This window comes from Cenococcum geophilum, assembly GCF_001692895.1.
Source record: "Cenococcum geophilum 1.58 unplaced genomic scaffold K441scaffold_1, whole genome shotgun sequence".
In the NCBI taxonomy this organism is placed as follows: Eukaryota; Fungi; Ascomycota; class Dothideomycetes; order Gloniales; family Gloniaceae; genus Cenococcum; species Cenococcum geophilum.
This window is the reverse complement of record NW_027137559.1, coordinates 5,531,890-5,556,613: the sequence shown is the minus strand read 5'-3', so window position 1 is coordinate 5,556,613 and position 24,724 is coordinate 5,531,890. Positions and strand designations below refer to the sequence as shown.

Here is a 24,724-nt window from a genome sequence, read left to right as displayed (position 1 = left end):
GAACGAGCCTCCCCTACTAATTTAAGTAAACGGCGACGATAAATAGGAAGTTAATAAAATACTGGCCTATAAAATAGTATGGGGAATATTAAAATACCGTATTTAATAGAAGGGCTACGACCTAGACCTAACCTAGTACCCTATATAAAACTTTATAAGCTGCCCCTAAAAGCTTAAAAGGTTTTATAACTAATACCCTAACATACCTAGACCCCTAAAGTACTTATATAAGTGGATAAAATGCTAGTATAATAAAGATAATAAGTTACCAGAGGAGTATAGGGATAAGAACGCCCTAAAGCCCTAATATAGCTATCTACTAGATTCTACCAGATTCTGCCGTTTTCTGCTAGTACCGTAAAAGTTTAAATATCTAGGAACTTTAACCACCGGTTAAAGTTATCTAATTAGTTAGTTCCTTACTAAGACTTTTAGCAGCTACTCTTCTTAGCCTAGCGCTTCCACTTAACCTACGGTTGCCTCTTAGTACTTAGTCCGAACGCGCTTGTATTTTCTTTCTTTTCTTATCTTATATTTTGTAATCTTACGTTTTAGAAGCCTAGTGCTATCTTATTTCTAACTAAAGCCTAAGGGTAGGCTTTCTTTTAAAAAGGGGGGTAATATAACGGCGCTATTGTACATTACCTGCCAAATTCTACTAACCTATAATTGGCTCGCCTAAAGCTAGCGCCTTGGCGGCTTATTCTATATATTTATTTACATCGGTCCTAGCGACCCCTTTTCCTTCTCCTTAGCTTAGTATCTTCGTAATACAGCATTTTATAAGCTTTAGTTTAGAGGTATTTATACGAGCCGTAACAGGCGGCCTTTAGTTATTAATAGTTTTAATATATTTTAACCAGTTAATCTATAGATATTATATAGTCACTAGCCTAGTTATATTTATCAAATTTAACCTTCCACGTTAAGGCCTAGTTTAGTGATGCTAGCTTTACCACCATTAAAAAATCTCTAATTACTTAGTCGCCGTATACGTCCAGCAATTTAATCTTTTTATAGTCATTATGTGTCTTCTTTTACTGCTATAGCTAGGCCTCGAAGTTCTAGTTCTTTAGGCCCTTTTTAACCTTAGCATATTAAGTAGATAGGTACAGCTTACATACTATATTAGTAGGGGCAACCCTCTCCTTAAGAGCCACTAGGGTATTATATACCAAGTTAATACCCAGTATATAGGTGTTAAGGTTCCTAGCTACTATACTAGTAATATAGCTTTATAGGGAGGTTAAAGCTACCTTTTACTTCTTATATTCCTTTTTTACTATCTTATACCTCTTATAGAGAATTTAAAGCTCGTCCTTCTTATCCTTAGAGAGAGCTGCATATAAGGTCGTTCCTGTCTTTACATCTTAAGGCCTAGGAAAGACTAGTTTAAGCAAACAAGGCAACTAATCCTGTTTGGTTAAGGGGTCGACGTACTCCTATACGTCTCCTGTTCGAGCTTAAAGCCTAATAAGGTCAATCTATTCATCCCAATCAGCTTAGTTCGATAATATTACCGTTGTAGTAATAGCTTGGGTATATTAAGAAGTTATATTAAGAGGTGCTTAGTGCTTGTAAAGACGAATAAAGTATTTAATAAGGGGTATGATTAATTAAATTAATTAGTTAAATAGGTGTAATATAGCAAGTCACCCGGGCTTATAACTGTTAATCGGTAGTCTATATACTGATAAGTAAGTAAAGAATAAGGACTCTATCTATTTAAACTATAAAGAAAAGAAGCTATTTATATATAAGGTAGGTATCTAAAATAGGAAAGATAGGGGGAGTCTATAACTAAAACGGGGGTAGTAGTATAACTAGAACAAGAATAAGGATAGGGTAATAGGCTAAATCTAACCTAAATTGATAATAATCTCAGGCTTTACATAAACTATTTTTTAAATCTTATATATATCTTAAACTATATATTCTAAAGGACATCTAATATAAAGAGTAGATATACCATATAGGCGTTAAGGTACTTTAGGTAGAGTTTTAAGTACTATTAATTTTAGTAGGCTTAACTTAGTCGTAATTTAGGAGGCTATAACTCCTACTCTAGCAAATCCTCTAACTACTCCTCTTTTATAACGAGTTAATTCCTTCCTATAAGGAATATTCCCGCTAATTAGAGCTAATGCACGACGTGCCATGGTTGAAAAGTAGGGCTAAAATAGTAGGGGGGAGAGGGTAAAAAAATTGGTGTGGGAAGCGCGGACACTTTTTAACGATGTACTGTAGATACTATATAAGGTAAGCTCTGTGCCACTCAGCCATTAAACAATTTAAAAAGATAGCGAGTATCTGGCTTAATTGTTACCAATCTTATATTAAAGATATTACGGCTGCTAAGAGGAGAGCCGGACGAGCTACTAGAGGTAGCAGGGGCTATAATAGACCTAGTGGAACCATGTGATAAGTGGTAAACGACGTTATATACAGTATACGCGAGATATGGATTATATACCTACGTATAAAGGGATTTCTTAGAAGTACGGTTATATATTTAAGGATCTATAGTCTCTACTATAGATAGTTCTCTCTTATAGTAATTCTTATAATATAATTAGAGTTAATCTATTAAGTACTTACTCTATAGTCTATCTTATTAATTATTAATTACCTATAAACCTAGCCTATCTACTAAGCTACTATAGTATTTCCTATAAGTTTATATAATAGTAGTAGATCTTTAATTAACGTTTAATACGGATCCTATCTAGCCCACGCAGACTACTCTATTATAGGGGGAAAACTTATAGTTTATATAAAGAAAACCCTGCAGTTGGGTTAGGGGAGGAAAAACCCTATAAGCCACCTTAGTAGGATAAAAAACCCCGGTTTGCTATATCCGTCCATAGCGGCGGCCCTGCGGGCCTACGGCTACGTCCTGTCCTCCTTAGATGTTTAAACTCCTTGGGAACCGCTGCTTCCTTCTCTAGCTTATCCCAGCTAGGGTTTACTACGTCCTAGCTAGGCCTTACCAATTAACTGCTATACTGTTGTTTCCTATATCTTAGCTATCCCCCATATACTATCTCTTATTTAACCATTACCATATACGCCATGCCTCCCTCCCCCCCTAAGGCCTATCGAAGGCGTAAGGGGGATTTATCTATAAACTACTACTATACCAAAAGGCGAGTGGGACGTGTGTGTATACTTGGGTATCTTTTACGCCTAGGCCCTAGTTGCTAGGCCCTTGCCAAGGGTCACTACTCCTTAAGAGGAGATAGGAAAACCGTACGGTGTTATCTAGGCTGCTAGGTAGTATTTAATAGTTAATGGTGAGTAACCGCATGCTCCGCGGGCGATCGCCCTAGGGGTTAGGAGGGGCCGTATATTTGCTCGTCGCTCGCTCGCAATCGCTTGTTCGTTAATATAAGGTCGTTAATGCTTTCTGTTGGGGGTTAGGGGATGCTATTAAATGCCGTATATCCATGTTGGATCGTACAGGTGCTTAGGGGAATAGTAATGGCTGTATTGTGAAGGGGTACCGTCTATAGTGGTTTTTGAGATCTTACCATCCCATGTAAAAACTTTTCACTACGCCCCACGACGCACACAACCACCACCAGGCCCACCAGCACGCGCTATGCGACGTCTCTGCGTTGGCTCTGGATCTGAACTTCGAAGACTAGGTTCGTAGCCGTCACCACGTACAGGTTTAGAGTCCGGTTTTAACGGCCAAGTTTATATAATATAATTACTATTAAGGTTACGGTAAATAAGTTAATAAGATACTACTAACTGCTAATATAAGGTCCGTAATAAACCTTCACCGTATATACAACCTTACTAAAAGGTAGCGCCACACTTCTAAACTTACGCATACCCATCTTACCATCAAAAACAATCGATTTTCCAACTTTTAAGACTTAATTCCTACTGCCTAGCGAGCTAAAGGTGGATTTATTTGTCGTTTTACCCCCTTTCCCCCAATAGAAAATTCTTCTTAGGGGTAGTCCTAGCTTATAAGCGAGGTACGGACAGGAACACCAAAACTAAATACCAAAACCACGAAATATAGAGGCTAGATTTTCTACTACCTCTTAGCCTAATCTCCCCAGAAATCTTCTAGTAGGATTAGTAAGGAGAAAAGGTATAAGGATAGTAAAAACTAGGAAAACCCCCCTATAAGACACAAAATGCCAAGGCCCGGTAGGCCTAAAAAGAAACCTATAGAAATAAGTGATAATAAGTCTATATCTACATTCACTTTTTCTAGCCCTTCTCCTTCTCCTAGCCTATTTGGGACAGGAGAAAAAAGAGGACATCCTTAGTCTTCCACTAAAAAGAAAACCAAAAACCTGCAAAAAAGACAACTAAATTAATAACTTTTACGGCTGGTATACCTAGTATATCTTTCTCTTCCCTTTCTCCAGAACAACACCTATAAAAGGCTTTAGATAGCCTAACCCAGGCCTATAAAGGACTAGAAGAAGAAGAAGATAAAAAAGAACAAGTTAAACAGCTAGAGGACTATACACGTAGTATCCTAGTAGGAGAAAATCCCTTTATAAAAGGAAAAGAAAAGACAAAAGATGTCCTAAAAGGACTAGTTAAAGAAGTAAGAGCTCTCCGTAAGAAGGTAGCCCCTACTAAAGAAACCTACGCAGAGAGGCTAAAGAAGGACCTCCCTACTTTGTCCTCTCTACCCTCCTTATTACTACTACCTCCTACTCCTTCTACTTCTACTAGAAGTAAGAAAAAGCAGCTATAAGAAAGAAAGCTAGTCCTAATTATGGACCAAAAGGACTAACCTTTAAATACCTTCTCTATACGAAACAAAGTTAATTAACTATTTACATTAAAACTGCAAGTAAAAAAAACTTGTTTTAGCATTTATAGCTAGAACTAAAGGAAAATAAAATATTCTTCTTACGACTACGGAAGAGTATAATGTGGATTTCCTAGTCAAATATAAGGAAATCTGGCATAACTGCTTTACCTTTTAAAGAGAACAAAAACTAAAACCATGGGTTTAAATTATAGCCCATAGGGTTCCTACCCTACTTTTCCTAGGAGAAGAAGGCTCTAAGCTTCTAAAAGAAGAAATTAAGACTTTTAATCCTATAAGGATACAAGGACTACCTAGATGGATCTTATCTAGTGTAAAAAGACACAATCTACAGACCAGATTTAGCTTTATAGTTTTTACTATAGAGAACAAAGAAAAAAGACAAGAAATCCTTAAATAAAAAGATATATTAATTGCAGGTACAGCTACTAAGGTAGTAAAATACCTCAAAGTCTCTCCTACTACGCAGTGTAATAGCTGCCAAAAATTTGGCCATATAGGAGATAGATGCTCTACTAGGGCCTGTAGATATTATGCGGCTATACATCTATCTAAAGACCACGTCTGTCCTACCTATATGGTAGGGGGCAGGCCTTACAAGCATACTACCCCTCTTTATATCAATTGTAAAGAAAAACACTTTACTAATAGCAAAGACTGCGAGGTTTTTAAAGCAGCTAAACTAGTATATAGTACTAGTGTAGAAGATTCTATAGAAGAATAAAAATTAATAGGATTCTAGAAGGAGGTACCTCCTACTAGGCTTCTAGGTAAAAGATATTAGAGAGTAAAAGGATAGAAATAAATTGCAAAAGGATAGGGACAGGGGTTAGGATTTCTTATAGTTTTTCCTACCATTTTCTCATTCCCTAGTAGTTGTAGTATCTTAGTATTTTACTAGGAAACTATAAACTCCTAGTTTAGGGGTTTATAAACTACTAGGACATAGCCACTAGTATATATTAAGCTGCCTAGAAAGGATTTATGTATATAGAACTATAGCGCCATAGCCTAAGGCTGCATGCGCAGTATTGTACGTAGTATAATATAATGGACAAAAAAAAAAAAAAGATACTACTAAAAGTATAATCTATATTACTGTTATAGATAACTACGTTAAATAATTGTAAGAGTATAAGAGTATACATATTGGGTCCCGCAAGAGTCGCGATAGATTCGCGATTACTCTCTATCTTTTTGGCCGTATGGCGACGTGGAGCGGGACACGTTACAATAATATAGAAAATACTAGTATAAACGATAACGACTTAAGTAGTTGCTATAGTATAGCTAAAAGTATTTATAGAATAAGTAGTTAATAACTAGGTAACTCTAAATAAGCAACTTACTAATATAAAAAGAGAAATATTAAAATACTAATAATTAAGTAATTTATAGATAAGAAGTTAAAACTTAAAAGATTTCTAATATAAATAAAGTTTAAAATCTAATATAAGGAAACTAAGTTATAAATACCTATAGACTAAGTTATATATATAGGATTATTTCTAATAAGAAGGGCAATTAAGTAGTTTAAGCTATATCTTATAGAGATATAGAAGAATAGTATAACAATAACTAACCTAGAGGTTACGTATATATTCTTAAGCTAGAAAGGCTTCGTAGATAGACTTAAGCAGATATATAGAGACCTAGAAGTAGTAGTAACGGCTAAAATAAAACTCTATAAGTGTAAGAGGCCAGTTCGACCGGAACGTATGATTATCTAATCGACAGTGTCCAATGAGAGTCATAGGTAAGTCGAAGGTAGAATGAGCTTCATGTGTTTGATGGACAATCGCTTCCTGACCCCTTCTATTCAGAGACTAATCGCTGGTTCTTCTCTATTCAGAGAACCAGCTTCCTATATAATCCTTCCGAGACATTAGTAAAACTTTTCGCCCCTTATCTGTCTGACGGTGTCTTCTCTGGGACGTTGGTGAAACCTTCATCTGTCTGACTACTGTCTCGTCTAATATGTACCTTCTGGGAGAGCCCGTTACAATAAATTAACTCAGAGAATACTAGCAATAGAATATATAACGTAATTCTAAATATATATAGTATAATATCGGTAAAGACTAAAGTTAAAGGTCTAGGATATATTAATCCTTATAGAAGATATAATAACTATTAGAGAGTTAATTAATTAAGTAATTAAAATTAATAACTAGATTTTCCAAAGGGAAAGAGCTAAGAAAGGGTACAATAAATGTAAGAGTGCATATATTAGATCCCGCAAGAGTCGCGCGAGTGCGGGAGTACTCTCTGTCTTTTTGGCCGTATGGCGACGTGGTGCGGGACACGTTGCAATAAACTAGTATAGGTATAAAGAGCACTATAATAAGCATTAAAACTATAGTATAGCAAACTAGAGCTAATAGATCTAAGCGGAATATAAGAGTTAAAAAAGAAATAACTATAAAGGTCTAAAGGTTAAAGACTAAAAAGGGATAATAACCAAGGGAAGGGATAGTCTCTCTTTCTTCGTCGTTCCTGACCTGATATTTCTAGTCGACAAGACCAGCCCCACCCAGGGTTACCAAGTGCTTCCCAGGTATCATAATCCTCCTCAGGGCCGCGGCAAAGTAACATACCATTAACCGCTCCACCTACTACAGCTCCAGCAGGGACAAGGATAGTGCGATTGTTTATACTAGGCTGTGGAATGTACGTCCAGTTGAAGGCATCTCGAGCGTCATCAATAGCTGTCCGTTCAGGGATTAAAATGTTTATGTCATCATTGAGATATCCAAATTCGATGACGAGGACGGAATCTACAAGCGAAAGTCAGCGTCTTGGTAAGGCCGGATATAGAACATGCTCAGTTTGTAGATTTACTCTTGCCGTCCCAAGTCAGGCGGTCCGCAACAATCAGACCACTTGTTCCACCACCAGCAATAATATAGTCATATGTATTTTCTTTAGCAAAGCGCTTAGGCCGAGCTGGGCGGGATATGCTTGGAGCGCAGAAACAGACGTGGACCCATACGAGCGGTCGAAGGGGCACCGATATTTTCAAGCCTGCCATTGATTTTCTCAGTTGTAAGTTCAATCGCAAAAAACAATAGCGGTCAAAGAGGTATAGGGCTGGGGAAGCGCATACCTTAATATCACGGCTATGTGAACAGTCAATAAGGGCGCTATTAGATTGGTACTGTTGATCTTACGGAAATTTATGCGCCCTTCTCTTGTCTAGGGTTCGAGTTAGGGAAGACCAGGATACTGTCATATTTCTAGAATGCCTAAATAGATTCTGCCAAGGCCAAGTGAGAATTGGCATTTAGCGGGGCTAGGTCAGCAGACATTCAAGGCGTTTGTCTAACCAGAAACCTACAGATGGGGGGACTGCCCATAAACTTGGTAGCAAGGATAGGCCTGAGAGCGCGTCTGACAGCCCTAATATAGATCGACCGAAGAAATTCCTTTATTCCTTAACCCGCCGGAATTCGTCTTACTGTTATCGATAAGAACTAGCCAATCAGATCAGCCCTGTGTAGCTATTCTGGTGTTCAAGCACGGACTAATTTTCAGTAGGACGTCGGCGGGTTAATGGATAAGATGTTGTCCTAATATCCGCCATATAGCGTAGTCGTACATATCAATTCCTATGCAATAAATCTTGGTCCAAATGCGCAGCATTTGTAACTCATATTCTTAACACCAGACCATCAGCACAACTCCAGTTCCTCAAGTCTCCTGAGGCTCATACACATTTCCAGAACCCATTCCTACGCTCTCCACCATTAACCCAGACAACCCCTTTCACTTTCCAACCGTCTCATAAGGGACTAGCCTCTAACCGATCCCTCTCCCTTGCCTCCTCCAACTCCTCTAGGATATCTGGCAGCATGGCTTCGACATCCTCCTCCCTGACGCCCAGCGCCCCCGTAATCAGCCGCTTATACTCACTCTGCCGCTCGCCCATGCCCGCCACGCTCAGATTCTGCACGACCTCCGCGACCAGCGCCCTCCGCTCCGCTTGCGCTCTATGCAGCAACAGAGCCAGATTCAGCTTCTCGCGCACGAGCGTCTCGCTGTCGCCGTCCTGCCTGTCCGGCTCGGGAGCGTGGTTCTGCGAGACGCTGGAGAGGCGCCGCAGCTCTGCGCGCTGCTCGACCTCGAGGAGCGCCTCGGCCTCGCGCACTAGAGCTGCTAACCCGTCCTCTTGCGTGCGGTCCACGTCGACGGCCCCGGCGTCGTTGCCCGGCGGCAGCTCGGCCAGCTGCTTACGGATGGCGTCGATTTCTGCCTGCCGTTTCCGCACGACGCGCTCAGCGTCTGCGATCTCGACTTCTTTTTCCTCGAGCTCGGCTTCGTAGGCTAGTGCCAGAGCTTCGCATTTCTCGAGGAGCGTTGGCGCGATCTTGTGCATTAAGTGGCTTGCTGTTTGGCTGCGGTACTGTACCGCGCCGGGCATACTTGCTGCTAGTGAGCTCGTGAAAGGGAGAGGGGCGCTGTCCCCGTTCAAACGGGGGTCAGGGGCGAAGGGAGAAGAGGAGGCTTGGCGGGGTCGTCCGACGCCATGACGGCGGCGCTGGTTTAACTCGCGGATTAGATCATCGGCTGTTTCGCCTTTGTTGTTTGGTATATCGACCGCTACGTTGCGGCCGAGGAGAGAGCGGACACATTTTCGAGCGCCGTTGCGTGCTGCAATCATGATGGCTGTGTCGCCGTTTTTGTCTTGAATATTTAGGAGGCGTGTAACTTCATCGGGTATCCATGTTTCAGAGAGCTTGTTGATTATGCAGTCGAGGTAATAACGGGCGCAGACGTACTTATTAGTGGAGCTTGTGGTCGCGGCGATATGATGGAAGACTGTGCTACCAAACCAGTCGGTGCGGACGACTGTTTGTTGGAAAAATTTTACCGTGCTCGGCATTGTAGATTTGTCAAAGTTGTTAGTAAACATTACAGCACGCATGAGGGGTGTTTCGAGGTTATTAGAAAGACAGTCGATGCGTGCTCCACGACCGATTAGCTCTTTGACAACATCAACATCACCCATAGCAGCTGCCCAGTGTATCGCTGAGTGCCCCTTCTCATCGATAGGGCGGTCGAGATTGACATTTGCGGGAGGTTCTGGAGGAGCGGGGAAGCGGTCTTCGGATTCTAGGAGCATGAAGTAATCTAATAAAGCATCTGCCCACATCTGATGCTGTTGGTCTTGCAAAGACATCTGATCTGCTCCGCGTTTTCTTTTCCGTGAACCTGTAGAGTACTGCGATGCATTGAGCATGTCTTGATCACCAAGCATTGACTCTGATATGACGGTGTCATTGTCGGGAGTGTCGTCTTTGGCGTATGGGACACTAGTGTTGTCGAATTGCTCTTCACTGAGTTGGCTTACGCTTGCGCCGGGGATGGCTATCAGAATGAGTAAGTTTCAGGGCATATGAAATGATATCTGTAACTCGACGGTGTGCTCCGAAACGCTTTGAATAGCTCATTTGATGTATGACGTAGAAGAAATAAGTAGTATTCACCCTTACCATTTGCTCTCCTTGCGGCAGCACTTTGTCTAGGAACCTTTGGTCTATTCGACGCAGCCGTAGCATGCTTCGGGGCTGGAGGAGGGCTTCGGTCTCCTGGGACATAGTCGAAGATTGGAAGCAGCTTTTCCAGCACTCCATTGCGCTCAGCCAATACCCGGCCGTCTTGAAGCGGTACCCATGTTCCTGTATTCCTTAAGTCTCAGCGACCATACCCAGAGGCTAATTCGCTCGCTCCTGACCTTGGTATTTGCCATATCCACCCTGGACTTTCTCATGCACACCCTTCTGAACCTCTCGTTCCAGGATGCGAGTTCTCGCAGGTTTGTCGAAGTCGGCTACCTTTAGAATGTGCGTCGCATTAATCCAGTCGTCGGCTCTACGGCGCATGACATGGTTTCCCAAGACATTATACTCGTAGACGGGCACCTAAGGCAATGATCAGCACTGGTGAGGTTGAGGGTTTGCGCGCGAGGATTGTAGAGGATGTATTAGGCGTGACGAACATTGCTATAGGTGGCAGAGTATATCTTGCCGTTCGCATCAGCGGACATGATGGGCTTCAGTTTGGATTTCGGGCGCGATAAAATGGCGTTGCGCGGTGGAATTCTAGCTGGACGCGCGGGCGCGTTTCACTCAGGCTTTCATCTGCCTGCTCTCGGCAGAATTAAGGCGGTGACCAACGAAAGCCGAAACGCTCGACTTCACCTGTCCAGCATCACACAACACCGCTCCGGCTCCTTCCACCACCATGACTATCACCGATACTATTAAGGAGGCTGTTGGCCTGAGCAATGCCTCGTCCACACGTGAGTGGTTCTACCTCCCATCCTCCAATTGCTCTCCCCGCGGAGTGAATTCGCACTGACATATACTCAGCTGCCTCAAGAGAGGCCATGTCAGAGGCACGACTCCCTCTAGCATACCGAGACAGCTGCGCACATCTCCTCATCCCACTAAACCGCTGTCGATATGAGGAATACTACCTACCGTGGAAATGCGAGGTATGCAATATTCCCCGCTTGTGGGATAGCTCCCCCCAGCGAAACAAGCCTGACCAGACCACCATTCAGAACGAGCGGCACACATACGAGAAATGCCAGTATGAAGAATTCAAGAGGCGGGTGGCAAAGATGGATGAGCTGAGAGCGGCAAAGAACGGGGCACGGAGCAATTGATATCAAAGAAGCTAGACGACGTCTTCTCACGTATCGGAAAAGGTTGGGGAAGCTGCATGTATATATTCGCAGCATCACCAACTATGTAAAACTTTTCAACCAGGATCTAGAGCCACTGTGTAGAGTTTCGGCACCGAATTATACCTTTTACATTAATTTCTAGCTCTGCGCGGCTTATTCTAACTGACTAGCTAGATTCTTATAGCCTTGACTCTCGAGCATCTGAATCTCCGACCTCAGCTTTTGCTTTGTCTCGCAAGATCTTCCGCAGGATCTTTCCTGACTACACCTTCATTAGTTTGAGCTGACCAATTAATCTGGATCCCCGACTTACAGGATTCTTTGGTATAGCGTCGGTGAAGCAGACTCCTCCAGTTAAGCGCTTTGATTTTGAGATTCTCGTCGCCATAAATGCGTTGATGTCTTCTGCGGTTGCTTTCTGTTCTTGATTGAGAACGATATATGCTCGAGGAGCCTCTTCGCCTTTGCTATTTCTGCTCAGCATGTTGCTCTCATGATTTTGTGCGGCAGTGGTGATATAACTTACATCGTCACCCCAACTACCGCTGCATCTGCAACAGCCGGATGGTCTAGCAGCAGAGCCTCCAGCTCTGCTGGCGCAACTTGAATACCTTTCACTTTAATGAGTTCCTACATTGTTCATTGTCAGCTCCTGTAAACTTTTCTCGCAGTTCATTGCGCTCATTCTCACCTTCTTCCGGTCTACAATAAATAACTTGTTCTCCTTGTCTATGTACGCGATGTCTCCAGTTCTGAGCCATCCGTCCTCCGTCAATGTTTCTCTTGTGGCCTCTGGCCTTCCCCAGTACCCTTTCATTACATTAGGCGCGCGGACCCATAGTTCTCCCCGTTCTCCCTGCTTAACCTCGTGCAGACCCACCTCATCATCCACAATCTTCGCTTCGCAATTTGGCGCCAACTCACCAACCGAAAAGGAGTGTGAGATGGAGTTCGGCTCCCAAGTAGTGACCGTACACGTCGCCCTGCGCAGGTTTGTCAGCTCGCACCGTCCTAGTGCAGATTCTCTCCATAAGATCAACCCGGCCTTTGTCAAGAAAGCAGAATCGCTCCGTCCAGAACGCCGTGACGCAGCTGGGATAACGCAAAGCCACTTACTCAGTCATCCCCCATCCCTGCTTCACATTGATCTTCCCCTCCGGCCATAGCGTCTCCAACTCCGCACACACCTCCCTACCCAACGGCGCCGCACCGCTCCCCACCCTCTCCACCGAGCTCAAATCGAAGGTCCTCGTCGCGGGATGCTTCGCCATAGTCACCACAACCGGCGGGACTAGAACCAGATCCGTAATCCGAAACCGCTGCACCGCCTCCAGCATGCCCAGGAAATCAAACCGCGGCATCAAATACACCGGGACGCCATGCCCCGGCGCACTAACACAAAACAGCGTCTGGGCCATGGCATGGTACATGGGCAGGAAGCACAGATAGCGACTCCGCGCGCGGCGCAGCTCATACAGCGGATCCAGCCTTGCCAGCCACGCCGTCTGCGCGCAATTCGCGACGTAATTCGCATGCGTGATCGTCACCCCCTTGGGCACGCCCGTGGTGCCCGAGCTGTAGTTCAGCGCGACGGGCCGTCCGAGCTCCTCCGCGGTGCTCAGCTCCGCCCACGCGAACGCTGCCGCTTCCGCCGCCCCCGCCAGCAGCGCGCTCCAGTGCCGCACGGCCCCGACGTCCGCGCCCCGGCCCTCGAACGTCGCCGCCCCGCTGTCGAACGCGAAGACGGCGTCGCGCGGCAGCCCCGCGCTGGCGGCGGCTTCCAAGCCTGTCGGCAGGCTGCTCTCGGCGCAGAGCAGGAAGCGCGCGCCCGAGTCGCGGAGCTGGTGGGCGAGCTCCCGCGCGACGTAGGTTGGGTTGGCGCCCGTGAAGATCCCGCCTGCCATGATGACGCCCATGAGGACGGTCGGGAAGAACAGCGTGTTGCCTGAGTAGAGCAGCACGCGGTCGCCGGGCTGCAGGCCGGCTTTTTGCAGGCCGAGCGCCAGCCGCTGCGACCAGAGGCGGTAGGAGGACATGGTTAGGAAGTGGGCTTCGGGAGCCGCGGTGGAGATTAGGGCGGGGGTGGTTGGGAGGGGTGCGGTGGGGGAGGTGAAGAGGTAGGTGGGGAGGGAGACGGAGGGGATGGCGATTTTCCAGCGGGATTGGATGGGCATTGTGGCGGATGGTTGGGTTGGGTTGGGGTAAGGGGAAAGTGAGAGGTGGGAGGTGATGATGGTGATGATGGTTTGGGCTTAAGAGCTGCGGTTTTGAAGCTTTACTAGTGCTGAGACGTGCCCAGCGGCGTTGGGGAGAATTTGTGAGACCGGTGGCGTAAGCTCCAGGAGATGTAGACGCGGTTAGGGGTGCCCAGAGAGAGCTGAGCTCAGCATTGCCGAAGTGAATATGGATCGAGTCAGGACCTACTAGGCTTATCTAAATGGCAGCTCGGAATGTCAGAAACGATATGAAAGGATCGACGTAAAAGGAATGTAACGAACGAACATGCTCACTCGGTCAAGCTGGAAGGAGAGGCTCTTTTATGAGTAGGCAAGAGACAGGTACACGCAGACAGCTACGCAATAACAAATATGATGCGTCGTTGGAACCCCTTCTGCTTTTTAACTCTCAGCCATACATGTTGGATCCGCCACCAGCTCTCCCGTCTTCCACTGACCGCTTGACCCGCTCCCACAAATCACACATAGCTTTTCCCCTAAGTTTCTTGCCCTCGCGTCCTCCGTGATAACCGGACCGCCCATGCCACTCCACCTTACCGCGTCGTCGCTTCCGCCGTGGAACATCGCGTCCAAGGGGTCCCGACGCTGCGGAGATGACAGGGGCTGGGAAAGATACCGAGGCACGTCTTGGAAGCGACTTAGACCCCACGATAGACGTATTTGGTAGTATTTGGCGAAGCTTGCGGAATATGGTTATCAAGGCTTGCAGCGATGAATGGATATACTGTAAAGAACGGCCCATTTTGCGTGCACGCTTTAGTGAGGCACAGGATGATTTGGCCTTCAGCTCACGGCCACGCAGGAATGCCGTATGGGCCTATTGCGCTTGATGCATCCGGATCCTGCCCGCGTTGTGAACCAGATCTTGATAATGCGTTTGGGATGGCTGCTGGCAATTATTACGATACGTGCCACTGTTCCGCCATTTGGGCACGATCTAAAAATGAGAATTGAGAAACTTGCCCTCTCAGATGAAGAGGAACTTGTAGGTTACATAATGCACAGGACTATCGGATCTCTAAATTAAACTATCTCGCACAGAGCGGGTCGGTAGTTGCACTATCCTGATATCTGTTTGGCAATCTGTTTGACGAGCTGCATGCAGCAAGTATTTCTCTTTTCTTTCTTCCATTCTTGCTACAAAAGTCCACGCATTCGAAAGTTTACCATGTCTTGAAGATGAACGGACGTCAAATGGCACTGTCCCCCGAACTCCTCATTTGCCTATTAAAGAAGGTGAGAAGTCTATTTATCCGGGTCATTAACTACAACTGGATTTCATCCGCACCTCTTCTCTTATTAGATGCGCTCTACAGCCTCAAAATCCTTGCGTCCATGCATTGAATTCAGCGGATTTTACAAGAGTCAGAACAAAACCGCTCCATTAGTTTCAGAGCCAAGGAAACCCTAGCCTTCCTCCTGTCCAAATTCAGCATCCGTTCGAGTGATCTCCATTGCTTCTCGCACATAAAGCCAAATTCTGCCACTGTGATTAGAGGGCACACGGGGGATGAAGTTATTCGAACCTAAGCTCCAAAGCCTAATTTCGGTCTAGTTGTATATCGAAATTCTTCTCTGCCTGAAACATCTTGCGAAGCTCGTATCTACTTAGCTGAATATCCTCAAGAAAATGCCACAATAAAGCCTTCCTTCCAGTATCAACGCGCCGTCTACCGAAAAATCTCGAGAGCACACATCCATCTATTGCGTCAACCTCTATAGCGAAAATCGATGAAAGCACAAACGCCACCCTAGATATCACCGAAATGCCTAACCTTAACCCCAACACAGCCGTCTATCGGACCCAGACACCGATACTCCCATACCACCACCAATGCTAGAACGCTCACAATAGCAGCCGCAAAACATGCACAGAACGAAAAGAACGACGCACGACGCACGACACCTCAACCCCCACCCTCCCCTCCGCAGAACCCCTCAAACCTCAAACTCGTCTAGCCAGTGCCGCACGACGACCTTCCCCTCATCAAAGCTCTTCTTGTTCATCCGCACAATCAGCGCCGCGTGGCTGTGGCGATCATGACGGATATAGACCGGATACTTTCGAAACCCGACCTGGTCCAGAGCCTGGATCATCGCAAACTGATGCGGCGTCAGCGCCAGCGTCGGGAACTCGAGCTGCCGCTCCACCAGCCTCCGCTCGGGCCGCGCAGCAGCGGCAGCAGCAGCAGCGGCGTCCAGCGCGGCGGTTGGGTCCGCGGGCTCCGCAGAGTGCGAGGAGGTCGTGCGCGAGCGCGTGGGCGAGAGCGGCGGGCTGCGCGGGGCGGTGTCGGCGAGCTCTTCGCGCCCGGCGGGCAGGTACGCTTGGCGCTTGGTGCTGTTCAGGTTCTCGAACATGTCTTCGGCGGTGCGGCGCACGTCGTTGATCGTGAGCGGGATGCGGTAGACGCCGATGTCGATGCCTGCTTTGCCGAGCTCGTGCATGCGGATGCGTTGGCGGCTGAGGACGGATTGGACGCCCGAGTTGACGAGGAAGAGAACGGTGCCGATCGGCAAGAAGAAGAGGAGGAAGAATAGGGTGGGGAGTTTGTTGGCCATTGTGCGCGTGTCGACTGTTAGGCGTTGGGTGAATGATGGGAGCACTTCTTCGTCTTTGGGAGATACGGGGTTGTCGGGATCAAGCAGCACGCGGTCGTATCCGGGTAGGTAATTGAGCTTCACTTTGTTTAGATTGGCGTAAGGGTCGATGCGTGAGATGCTAGTCGTGTAATAGACGGCCGAGCGATCGTTAGTGATGTTGGTGTATAGGCTTCTATGCTTGAATTTTGCCAGTGCCTGTATGAATATACTGTTTGGATCGGCGAGGATTGAGAGAAGGGGTCGACCCGTTTCGCGGAAAGAATCAATCGTGAACAGTTGGCTGCCAGACACCGACAGAGTCCTTGCACCCAACACGTTCCATATGCGGTTGTAGAATCTTAGGAGTGGTGATCGAATGCCTAGATGAGGTGTTGCGAAAGTGGTGAAGTTCTGGAATTCGTGAGCTTAGATTCCCAACAGGTCTCCAATGTTCCTCATAGCACATACGACAGGTTCCAGTTTCTCAAACCAGCCATTATGATATAGCAGTCCAATGGCATATCTCGCGACCAGCCCTCCTAAGGAATATCCGATAACACTCAACTTCGTGATCTTTTGCCCGCTCGTTGCCAGCTCTTCAAGTGTCTCCTCGATCTCTCTCGTGACTCGTTCCCCTCCCAACTCGATGCCATCGTAGGTAAAGTATCCGGAATTGCGCTTTGCGACGAGTATATGTAGCCTATCTCCCAAGTACTTTTCGCGAAGGGCAGTGGCGAGGTAATCTAGGTGCTGAGGGTTTCCCCAAAGCCTGCATTTAATCTGTCAGCACCGGTCCTCCAGGGTTGAGTAGCCAAAGTACAGTATTTGGATTGGGAGGCATTCGATTGTCCACCTGGTCCCTTATCGCAATGCCCGCCGCCGCAGCTTTTTCAAGCTCTCCGAGTTGTTGAGCTTACCCGTGTACCAGAACGCATAAGTGATTCGCAGAAGCCGAAGGCAGGCTCGCTGTTTCCATTGTTTTAGAGGAAGTGATGACGTGTCTGCAATCTAGAGAGGAGGGAAGCACAGCAGCAATATGTGAGTCCGCCTTAGTTGGGGCTCTTCAGCTGAGGCTAAGCCGGACGAAAAAGTGTAGGCGTTATCGGCGGTAACAATAGTTGGTGTGACGCAAGGTTGGCAGCGGTCCAGCCACTGCAAGGTCAAGGGGCGATCGGTGAAAGCGTGCAGAATGCAGATTTGGGCCGGTGTAGAGTAAGCCTGCGCCACACCAGGGGACAACAAACCTTTAGCGGACCTGGCTCGGGAAGCTTTGTCTTGACGGCACAAGGCACCCAAAGTCAACCACGCAAAACTGATATTGCCAACAAGCAAAGACGATGATGGGAAGGATAGGGCGGGAAGCGTAGTTCTTATATCTACTTGCAGTTCTACTGCTCGTGATCCACTACGCCGCTTGTCTCAGCTTCGACGTCACGGCTTCAACAGCTGATTGTTCCTCGTGCCTCATTGGGAATCTCTCATAAGCTGTGAACTACACGCTGTTACCCGGAAGACAACCTGATCCTATGGAATCCGCCGTGTGCAGCTTCACGCATGTCACTCGTTACGGCCTGCGAAATACATAGCATTCGCCCATCCAGTAGGTTGTTCAGAGATTGTTCGGGCTCACTTATGGGGTAAAGGGTTCATGCTAGTCTTCGCTGCATCATTGGACTCTTCGAACTCACACCAAATCTAAAGCCTTTGCGTGGAAGTTGTAGTATCTGACAGAGCCGCCTTTGTCTCTGCACCTCGGCTTTCTCCGGACATCAACTCACCACAGCCAACCACATACTGCCAGAACTCTACGAGATCTACCTTTAAGCTTATAAAAAGCGGCTATTAGACTATTCCGTCTAACTAAAAAAATGTGGTCCACTAAGAGCGGATTTGGGAAGTTTCCCTGTCCCGAAGAAGCGAGATGTCGAGTGCCAGCTTGCATCTTTTCCCACGAGCTTATCCCCACCCCTCCGAAGGCTATCACCCCAACCAAGCTCCAACAAACGGGCGATACGTCTGTTGTTGAGCAAGGAGATTTCAAAAGACGAAAGTTAGCGAACAGCGGGAAGGAAGCCTCTCTTGAAGGATATGTAAACTCTGAAAAACCAGGACAAACGGCCTTTGTCGGTGTATTGGCTCCAAAGCCACACACGGCATCACCGAACAGTGACAGAAAGAATGATGGAAAGATCCAGACCAAAGTGTCGGCCAAAACCCCGCAGGCCATCCAGTCCGCTAAGAGACCCATATCGCCACCTCCATTAAGCTCCGCTGTCAAGAAAACTAGCGCTCAAGCACCCAAAAAGGAAATCAAAGAGAGCCTAAATCCTAGAATGGTACCGAAAGACCCTGCAGGCTATGTAACTCGACGCATGCTGCTCGTCAAAATGCACGAGGAAATGGTAAAGCTCAATGACCAAGTATCGAAGAGTTCGGATACGGAAACCAAGTCGTTACATTTGGCTGAAAATGACCTGATTAAACTCGCCCTCACTGAAGAAGAGAAGATAGCTTTGGACCAACCCTCCGTCTATGCAAACATTGTCAAGATGCGCATCATGGCATACAGGAAGATGAAAGTCGACGACTGGATAAAGGAGCGCAAAGAAGCTCTAGAAGCTAAGAAAGGAGACGCCCCAGCCGCGCCCGAGGCGCCAGAGCCAATAGATACCGGCCTCACTCCCAAACAAGAAGTCATGATGCTCTCCCGTCTCATCGCGACGCAAACGGGGCTAGACGCACATGGATATGTCACGAAGCCGCCCACCGAAGACGAAATCGAAACTGCCCGAAAAGGAGTCGAAGCCGCAGCCAACTGGGAAGTCTGCGACCGGTGCGCAACGCGTTTCCAAGTCTTCCCCGACCGCCGCGAAGACGGCGCCCTCACCACAGGCGGCAAATGCACCCACCACTGGGGCCGGCGCGTATTCCCGAAACGCGAAAAAACTGACGCCATCACCGGGCCCAAGCAGACGCGTTACTCATGCTGCAACGAAGTGATCGGCTCGCCCGGCTGCACCGTCAGTGAGACGCACGTATTCAAGATCTCTGAAGCCAAGCGGCTCGCCGCCGTGCTGCCCTTCATCGAGACGCCGGCTAACCCCACAGCGCCAGCCAACACGGCCGTCTGCTTCGACTGCGAGATGGGCTACACGTGCCACGGCCTGGAGCTGATCCGGCTCACGGCCACAGCCTGGCCCTCCGGCGCCGCCCTGATCGACGTCCTCGTCCGCCCCCTCGGCGCCATCCTCGACTTGAACTCGCGCTTCTCCGGCGTCTTTCCGGAGCAGTTCTTCAGCGCCCCGGAATACAACGCCAGCCGCGAGAACCCTTCCGCCTCCCCCAACCCCAGCTCCAAGACCCCCGCCCCTACTCCCCAGCACGACCCCCCCAGTCTCCCCATCCTCCCCTCCCCCGCCTCCGCCCGCGCCCTCCTCCTCACCCACCTCACCACAACAACCCCCCTCCTCGGCCACGCCCTCGAAAATGACCTCAACGCCGTCCGCCTAGTGCACCCGAGCATCGTCGACACGGCGCTCCTGTTCCCGCATCCGCGCGGCCTGCCACTGCGCCTCGGGCTGCGCAATCTCGCGCGCCTGCATCTGGGGCGCGAGATCCAGACGGGCGGTGCGGCCGGGCATGATAGTCTTGAGGATGCGCGCGCGACGGGGGAGCTGGTGCGGTGGAAGGTTAAGGCGGAGTGGAGGCGGTTGAAGGGGGAGGGGTGGGAGGTTGGGGTTGGGGAGTTTGTGCCGCCGATGGGGGTCGAGGGGGAGAAGGTGGGAGAAGTAGAAGTCGAAATCGGCTTCACCCCCGGAGCTGGAGAAAAAAGAAAGCGACCCGCTTTTCTACTAGGGTCTTGATAGTCTAAACTCTATCCAGATAGCCTCCCACCAAGCCTTAGAATAAACTTTGGAAGCATAGGCTGCAAACTCTAATTACGTTATCCACAATACTACAAACATGTTGAATACGGGAATTCTACACGTTATAGAAAATTACTATAGGATATAGACTACAGTCGCCTGCAAAATCGGCTTCCGCCCTATGCACTACCAAGCTATAGGGTCATGTGCCGCCGTTTTGTTTTAGTATTCTGGAGATTGCGAGGGCAGTTTTTTATAGTAGTCATTATTCGGCAGTGGAGATCACACGGTGGAACCCGATAGGCTACTTAAATTCAGACGCGTATTTACCACCGCACATTTATTACCAGTTATATTACAGTCACAGCAATCGACGGGTAAAGCTAATAGTTATAAGATTTACTAGACCCTTAAAAGCACAATAAGTATCTTAGTCGAGTTGATTTCTCAGCAGAGTTAATTTCAAAGCTAGGGAGAGGTTTAAAAGCAAACGGTTTATAAGCGAAGTTTTATTCGAGTAGATTCTATTACCAAGCTATATAAGAAAGTCGGGCAGTTAAGTGGTGGGTGGGGAGGAGGTATAGGAAAATGGCCTGTCTAATTCCAGCAGCTTCACGACCGCCTCGTGCCCCCTCCATGCCGCCCACGACAGCGCCGTCCGACCGTCGTTATCCTTTGACTCAACGTCGACCTTGCCCGTCTCGACCAGCAGCTTGACGACCGCCTCGTGCCCCCTCCATGCCGCCCGCGACAGCGCCGTCCAGCCGTCGTTATCCTTCGACTCGACGTCGACCTTGCCCGTCTCGACCAGCAGCTTGACGACCGCCTCGTGCCCGTTCCGTGCCGCCCACGACAGCGCCGTCCAGCCGTCGTTACCCTTCGACTCGACGTCGACTTTGCCCGTCTCGAGCAGCAGCTTGACGACCGCCTCGTGCCCGTTACGTGCCGCCCACCACAGCGCCGTCCGACCGTCGTTATCCTTCGACTCGACGTCGACCTTGCCCGTCTCGAGCAGCAGCTTGACGACCGCCTCGTGCCCGTTCTCTGCCGCCCACGACAGCGCCGTCCAACCGTCGTTATCCTTCGACTCGACGTCGACCTTGCCTATCTCGACCAGCAGCTTGACGACCGCCTCGTGTCCGTTCTTTGCCGCCCACGACAGCGCCGTACGACCGTCGTTATCCTTCGACTCGACGTCGACTTTGCCCGTCTCGAGCAGCAGCTTGACGACCGCCTCGTGCCCGTTCCCTGCCGCCCACCACAGCGCCGTCCGACCGTCGTTATCCTTCGACTCGACGTCGACTTTGCCCGTCTCGAGCAGCAGCTGACGATTACCTCGTACCCGTTATGTGCCCGCCCACCACAGCGCCGTCCGACCGTCGTTATCTTCGACTCGACGTCGACTTTGCCCGTCTCGAGCAGCAGCTTGACGATTGCCTCGTGCCCGTTATGTGCCCCACCACAGCGCCGTCGACCGTCGTTATCCTTTGACTCGACGTCGACCTTGCCCGTCTCGAGCAGCAGCCTTGACGACCGGCCTCGTGCCGTTCCGTGCCGCCCCCACAGCGCCGTCTCGAGCAGCAGCTTGACGATTGCCTCGTGCCCGTTATGTGCCGCCCACCACAGCGGCGTTCGACCGTAGCTGTCCTTAGGGTCGGCACAGATCAAAGGCTCTTTACAATTGACCGTTAAAAGCATTCTTGATAAGGAAACCAGTCCAAATCTTGCTAAAAGATGAAGCCCAGTAGTAGCTTCCGGGAAGCTTTGGCTATATCCGCTGTATTTATAATTTCTCACTGATATAACCTGGGTATTACACGACACCAAGTCACCATCTCGAAGAAATGCGAGCGCTAACTCAGATACCGTCTCTTCTATTGGACGTACATGTTCTGCCCAATGCCGCGCCGCGTAATCCAGGAAGATATTCTTCCTCGCCCTCTCCTCAAATTCCTTATCGCTATTACAGCTACCGCATCGAAACGAGTCCAACGAGAGGTAGATTAGACAGGCCGATGCTATCTCTTGCGGGGCGTTAGGACTCCACTCTAAGCGGACTCGCTCAAAGAACTCCTGCGTTGTGTAGTGCACAAGACGGATAATCTTGCTCTCCTCGTCTACAGCAACGAGCCCGGCGCATACTGAGACTACGTCTTCGACATCTGGCATATTATCCTCATCTAGCTCTATATCACCGGGCTCTACTGCTAAAGCATGACATAACTCTTGAGTAGTAAGTAGTCTCTGCGCATACGTCATCCAGGACAGTACATGCCGTGCAAGTTTACGGTCCTCAGGCAGTTGCCCGTCTATCCGTTTGATTGCTTCGCTATATGCCTCGTCAAGTGCTGAGGAGCCCTTTGCTAAATTGTCTAGAGTCGACATCGCCTTCTTCTTCGTCTTCTTATCGAGCAGTGAGTCAATGTGGAGACGTGCAAGTAGGAACCTGACTACTCTGTTAGCTCGATTTCTTCTATCAAAGGTAAGAGAGCATATACATCCCGTCCACAGCCTTAACGATCTTCCCCTGTACTAGACTCTTCATCTCATCGTCGCGTTGGATGCATTTCGGCAGGCGTGGTATCTGACCCGCCACATATCGCCATACGTCCTCGTCGCTGGCCCGCACTTCAAGCTTTAGCGCTGATCGGAATTCCTGCTCTATATCCGGTATGAAGCGTGAAGTGACCATTAGGCGTATATTTGACCCATGCTGCAGCTCACGAAGCTTAGCAAGCAGTCGGCTGCGTGCGCCCTCTTGGTCTGTGCACTCGTCTAGTGCATCTACCACAATGCGCACCCGTGAGTACTTAGTGCAAGCAGATTGGAGTGCGGTGAAGATCTCATCGAGCGATGGCCGCGTCCTCTTGATAGAGTGGCTCTTGTATAGTCGAATAACTTGTTCTACCATAACCGGCTGAGTCTGCACCAGCTGTTTCAAGATAGCAGCCAGTAGAGTATTTACGCTCTGGTCCGCTTGCGACTTGTAATTACAGAAGATGTAGGCGACTCCAATATTCTCGCTTCGTGCTACATTACTGAGGTGATCGATAGCGATGGCTGCTATCATCGTTTTGCCAGCTCCAGGGATGCCAGGACAGAACAGTGTCTTGCCGGATCCCTGTAGCCAATCTGTAAACTCTGGAGAGTTTAGAAACCATTGCCCCGTACCTTCTTGTCGCCTTGTAATAACATCGTGCTGCTGGGCCGGGAAGTCTGTCGGCGAGAGCCAGTCCATGACTGTGTGGTACTTCTGGAGCTTCTGAGCGTCCCATTGCAGGCTCTGAACGTCTCGGACGGCAACGAGGTCTTCTTGTAGGGTAGGTATGGTGTCGCGCATAAACGTACTGTCATCCTTAATCGCTTGGTTGCTGATGTGGAGGGTGTCCACACTAGCCTGAATTGCTTGAGAGAGTTTACTGGAAGACATCAGTATGCGGGTTACAATCTTCGTTGCCAAAGCACCTACAAGTGGTCCATCTCCAGCGCGATGCTCACAAGACTCTTCAAATGCTCCATTCTTGCCAGGATGCTTGCGACTTCTGCCTTGCTAAATTTCCACAGCAGCATCGTCCTAAGTTTATGCGCGCGGTTTTCAATCATTACTTTGGACCGCAATTGCTCTAACACTTGCTTGCACTGGTCGATAGGTCCGTCTGGGACGGCAAGGCTGCGAACGACTCTATACCAAGGCTCGTTGGATCGTCCATCCTGAAGGTGATCGTCCAGTCTGTAGAAGAGGGTGAGGAGGCTGGCCGCCTCCTTTCTGCATTGCCTACATTCTTCAGGCGCGTCCTTTACATCGTTAAGGCATTTGATCACTTCGCCTGTGAGCTGAAGGATCGCAATGACGCTGGCGGTGATGCTGAGTGGGTCTGCCATAGCATCGTCCGATTGATGATTAAGGAGGACCGCACATCCGACCCTTGAGCAAAGTGCATTATCCTGTAGTCTCTTGGATCATCATTGCAGCCTGCTGCTAGATTGTGTGGTTGCTGTATGCACTACGCGCTTTTGACTACGGACATTCTGCACGGTATTGACACGTGACTAGCTTCTCAACCAACAAGGAAGGGCCAAGGGTAATCTTTCAGTCAAGCATATCAACAGTTCGTTAGAACCATCTTCCCAGACAGGTCGTCAAAATGCCACTTGAAATCGGGCTATCACATGACGTAGCTAGGCATGAGGCGCCGAACGTTAGAGCTGGCCATTTTACAGTACGCACCACTGTCGACTTTACTGTAACGCCCCGAGTACCCAAACCATGGCTCCGAACCTTGCGGTCTCCCAACATGCGATAATACATCATATGACACTTTCTCAACCGCTCTCTGCTACTCAAATAGCTGAAGTGGCTAGCTGCAGCAAGCAGTCTATCAAAGCAATCCGCTCGAACCTACGGTGCTTTGGCACTACCAAAGCCCACTCCAACGACGTCGGAGCATCGCGCCTCCAATGCTGGAAGCCTTGAAACAATATCTTCTGGAAAAGCCGGGACTATATCTGGATGAGATGGCGATCTTCCTATGGGATGATTTCG

General features: G+C 48.3%; 7 protein-coding genes across 7 annotated transcripts; 1 reads left to right on the top strand and 6 right to left on the bottom strand.

Moving 5' to 3' along the window:
* Positions 1-8,352: 8,352 nt before the first annotated feature.
* Positions 8,353-10,893, bottom strand: K441DRAFT_625296 (apses-domain-containing protein). Its single transcript, XM_067646103.1, has 4 exons — positions 10,806-10,893; positions 10,542-10,728; positions 10,300-10,485; positions 8,353-10,174 (listed from the first exon to the last, which is right to left on the bottom strand). The coding sequence occupies exons 1-4, from the start codon at positions 10,851-10,853 to the stop codon at positions 8,589-8,591; spliced, it is 2,007 nt and encodes a 668-aa protein (XP_067510579.1). The 5' UTR covers positions 10,854-10,893; the 3' UTR covers positions 8,353-8,588.
* A 157-nt stretch (positions 10,894-11,050) lies between these two features.
* On the top strand, positions 11,051-11,875 carry K441DRAFT_600240 (uncharacterized protein; the record flags this gene model as incomplete). The annotated part of the gene is made up of 3 exons (XM_067645188.1): positions 11,051-11,108; positions 11,179-11,303; positions 11,373-11,875. The coding sequence occupies 3 exons, from the start codon at positions 11,051-11,053 to the stop codon at positions 11,475-11,477; spliced, it is 288 nt and encodes a 95-aa protein (XP_067510578.1). The 3' UTR covers positions 11,478-11,875.
* Positions 11,677-14,111, bottom strand: K441DRAFT_702093 (4-coumarate-CoA ligase-like protein; the record flags this gene model as incomplete). Its single annotated transcript, XM_067653390.1, has 5 exons — positions 12,615-14,111; positions 12,190-12,481; positions 12,025-12,128; positions 11,812-11,965; positions 11,677-11,760 (listed from the first exon to the last, which is right to left on the bottom strand). The coding sequence occupies exons 1-5, from the start codon at positions 13,670-13,672 to the stop codon at positions 11,677-11,679; spliced, it is 1,692 nt and encodes a 563-aa protein (XP_067510577.1). The 5' UTR covers positions 13,673-14,111.
* Positions 14,112-15,186: 1,075 nt separating this feature from the next.
* K441DRAFT_625288 (lipase/serine esterase-like protein) lies at positions 15,187-17,416 on the bottom strand. Its single transcript, XM_067646102.1, has 3 exons — positions 17,233-17,416; positions 16,784-17,084; positions 15,187-16,726 (listed from the first exon to the last, which is right to left on the bottom strand). Exons 1-3 carry the CDS (start codon positions 17,289-17,291, stop codon positions 15,674-15,676), a joined length of 1,413 nt encoding a protein of 470 aa, XP_067510576.1. The 5' UTR covers positions 17,292-17,416; the 3' UTR covers positions 15,187-15,673.
* A 3,777-nt stretch (positions 17,417-21,193) lies between these two features.
* On the bottom strand, positions 21,194-21,451 carry K441DRAFT_483956 (ankyrin; the record flags this gene model as incomplete). Its single annotated transcript, XM_067641914.1, has 1 exon — positions 21,194-21,451. A coding segment is annotated over one exon (258 nt), but the record flags the coding sequence as incomplete, so codon positions are not given.
* A 602-nt stretch (positions 21,452-22,053) lies between these two features.
* K441DRAFT_488219 (ankyrin repeat protein) lies at positions 22,054-22,626 on the bottom strand (the record flags this gene model as incomplete). The annotated part of the gene is made up of 1 exon (XM_067641961.1): positions 22,054-22,626. A coding segment is annotated over one exon (573 nt), but the record flags the coding sequence as incomplete, so codon positions are not given.
* Positions 22,627-22,657: 31 nt separating this feature from the next.
* K441DRAFT_531364 (uncharacterized protein) lies at positions 22,658-24,063 on the bottom strand (the record flags this gene model as incomplete). Its single annotated transcript, XM_067642200.1, has 2 exons — positions 22,658-23,573; positions 23,651-24,063. 2 exons carry the CDS (start codon positions 24,061-24,063, stop codon positions 22,658-22,660), a joined length of 1,329 nt encoding a protein of 442 aa, XP_067510573.1.
* Positions 24,064-24,724: the final 661 nt, after the last annotated feature.